Here is a 3,373-nt window from a genome sequence, read left to right on the forward strand (position 1 = left end):
CGTATGTAAAATTTTATTTAATAAAAAACAACCATAATTATAAACATGATGCGTCTGATCTAGTGGGATTAGAAACATTCATGATCTATGATCCCAGGATAAATAATATTTTATTTAATCAATTATAATATATTTAAAACGTTAAAATTGTGCAATTAATTACAAGATGTGCAAACCATAAGGCACATAATTTTATTGTAATTAAACAAGTTGATTTAATTTTTGTTATTCCAAATTTGAATCAAATTTATTTTTTAAATGAAATTCTATATAGGACAACATCCCAATAATAATAATCTCTGGGAAAATGTCTGTATATAAAACACGTATTTTATGAATAATTAAAAAATCATTTTGTGCATGAAAGATATTTACAACAGACGTGGCATGATATTTCCCACATTTCATAATTTTTCTTTCATTTTTCTCTGTCTGAGCCTGCAACTGTAGCGTAAGTTATGTCCTTAATAGAATAAAAAGCCAAATCCCGGAAGCACAAAGCCACACTATTATTGAAATATAGAAGCCTCTTTCCTTCTTCTTCTTTTTCTTCTTCCTTCATAGCAAAAGCCATGGCCACGAGACCCGAGAGTGAAAAAGACCCTCCACAACCACCTTCACGTGGCTTTCTGGCCACAGTACAAGAAATCACAAGAATCTATAGTTCACTGCCACCTAGACCTTCTATTGAAGAAGTAGAAGCTGCCACGTCCACTGTGGACACCCTCAACAACGAGGAGCAAATCAAACTCAACGAAATCTCAATGCAACAACAACCTCCTCACGATGATGTCCCTCAAGACCTCTTCTCTGTCCTGCAACAACTCAAAAAGACTATGGTTCTGTTCCACACTCATCAACAGAGGAGAGATGCGCTTTATCTTCTTGAGCTTGAAAATATGTTTCAAACCTTCGGTGATCTCATTCAGAGGGCTTCTGAATTAGTTTCTGGAGATACCCAGAAGCAAAAACTTCCCACTATACCCGAGGAACACGCGGTGATCACTGAGGAAAGTGAAACTCTGGTGAAGGAAGAGGAAGGAAGACACAAGAATGTTTTCCATGTGGTAAAGCCTTCCTTGTCTGCAGGTTAGTTTATTTCCGTTTTTACTTGTTATTGTTATTATGTTCCTTCCTCTAATTATATTATTCGTGGATTATGGTTAATGTTTGAAATATCTCTTTATTTTTCTCTTTTATGTAAAGGAAAGAAGAACAATTGATGTACTTAGAATTTGTTTGCTGTATGGAATCTACAGAAATGGTTTTGTTTTACTTTTGAATCAAACTAACATATTGCGTTCTCTTAAAAACTATAGTTCATAGCTGCTTCAATTTGAGACCTTATCAATTAGTTCTCTAGGCCAATTGTCTTTCTAAAAGGTTTTAATTTTTAAATTGTGGTCACCATCACAGTTTTGTTGCAAATTGCAATCTTTGATATTATGGGAAATTGAAGACATCCTACCGAAATCGCAGGCACAAACTGTTTATTAAAACGTTCATTTGCTATGGTGTTCATCCTTTGATTTGATTTTAATTTTGTAGGGGATGGAAGCACTGAGAAATTAAGTCTAATGAAAGTGGCTACTGTTATAGAAAGTTGTGCTGGTAGTGGAGCTACAATCCTTGAGCTTAGAGGGAAATTGGTGGATCAGATGGAGTGGTTGCCTGTGTCAATTGGGAAATTATCTGATGTCACTGAAATGGACCTATCTGAAAACAGACTCATGGCTCTTCCAACAACCATTGTGGGTCTTAAGGCCTTAACAAAGCTTGATCTTCACTCAAACCAACTTATAAACCTTCCTCACTCATTTGGTGAATTGATAAACCTTGTTGATCTCGACCTCCACGCCAACAAATTGAAATCACTTCCTGCTACTTTTGGAAACTTGACAAACCTCACTGATCTTGATTTGAGCTCAAATGGGTTCACAGATTTACCAGAGACAATTGGGAATTTGAGCAGCTTGAAGCGATTGAATGTTGAAACGAACGAGCTTGAGGAACTGCCTTACACAATTGGCAATTGCTCATCACTATCCGTGCTAAAGTTGGATTTGAATCAGCTCAAGGCCCTTCCTGAGGCAATTGGGAAGCTTGAATGCTTGGAGATTCTCACTTTGCACTATAATAGAGTTAAGAGGTTGCCTTCCACAATGGATAATCTATGCAATTTGAAGGAACTTGATGTTAGCTTTAATGAACTCGAGTTTGTACCGGAGAGCCTGTGTTTTGCAACTAATTTGAAGAAATTGAACTTGGGAAAGAACTTCGCGGACCTAAGAGCCTTGCCAGCATCAATTGGAAATCTTGAAATGCTTGAGGAGTTGGACATAAGTGATGATCAAATAAAAGCTCTACCAGAGTCTTTCAGGTTCTTGTCAAAGTTGAGAGTTTTTAGGGCTGATGAGACCCCCCTTGATTTGCCACCAAGAGAATTGGTCAAGTTGGGTTCTCAGGTAAATTTCTTGAGTTTCAATGTAACTTTTGGCTTGTTCCTATTATGTCACCTTCTCTATTTTCTTAACACATTGCTTATTGTTGTTCACCAGGAAGTTGTGCAGTATATGGCTGATTTTGTCACCAAGAGGGATGCAAAACTTGTGCCATCAAAGAAGAAAAAGAAGGGGTTTTGGTTCTGGTTTTGCTCCATATTTTGCCCCCAACTGAAATGATGCTTGGACAAAATCTCTGTTAACTTATGTTTCTTGTGGTTGTATGTCGTTTATCCGTTGCATATGTTTGGAAAACCTTGTTTTTCCTAATAAAATGATCTGTAATCTTGGATTTGCCTTGTAACTAGTGTTTATAATTTTAATTTTCTGTTAAACATGTGTATATGAGTGTTCGTAACATAGACCTTCTGGCTGATCTTGTCAACTGTAACTGAAATGAAATATATGGTAATACATACGCCGTTCTTGATCACTTATATGATGTGTGTTGCTGTAAATCTCTTTATATCTGTCTTTGATTCCTACATGTAAAAAAAAAAAATAGTTTCATTATTTAAACATAAGAATTAACATCATATATAGGCTTTTATCTTTTTGTATGCACACATTTTAAAAGTATATGATAAAATCAAAGAATTTTTCTTGTAGTCCCAATTATGTGTTCAGAAAATACTTTCCTTCTAGTAATTTGCAATTTTCCATTGCGTTTGTGACCTGTTTGTTGTGTGATGTGTTACATTTCTACCTCACAGGGTAGATTCGTATCTGCAGCTGCAACTAAAATCCACCTGTTGGAAACTACAATAAGCATGCCTTATTTTCAACGTTTTGAGTTTCATGAAATAATTGATAAGCATTAATAGCGTAAAAGCTTTTCTTTCTTTAAAATTAAAAATTATGTCAGAATCAGA

At 35.5% G+C, this 3,373-nt stretch overlaps 1 protein-coding gene across 1 annotated transcript; it reads left to right on the forward strand.

The window, feature by feature from the left end:
- Positions 1-473: 473 nt before the first annotated feature.
- Positions 474-2,938, forward strand: LOC114393697 (plant intracellular Ras-group-related LRR protein 5-like). The gene is made up of 3 exons (XM_028355100.1): positions 474-1,089; positions 1,549-2,465; positions 2,559-2,938. The coding sequence occupies exons 1-3, from the start codon at positions 573-575 to the stop codon at positions 2,679-2,681; spliced, it is 1,557 nt and encodes a 518-aa protein (XP_028210901.1). The 5' UTR covers positions 474-572; the 3' UTR covers positions 2,682-2,938.
- Positions 2,939-3,373: the final 435 nt, after the last annotated feature.

Source organism: Glycine soja, chromosome 17 (assembly GCF_004193775.1).
Source record: "Glycine soja cultivar W05 chromosome 17, ASM419377v2, whole genome shotgun sequence".
Classification (NCBI taxonomy): Eukaryota; Viridiplantae; Streptophyta; class Magnoliopsida; order Fabales; family Fabaceae; genus Glycine; species Glycine soja.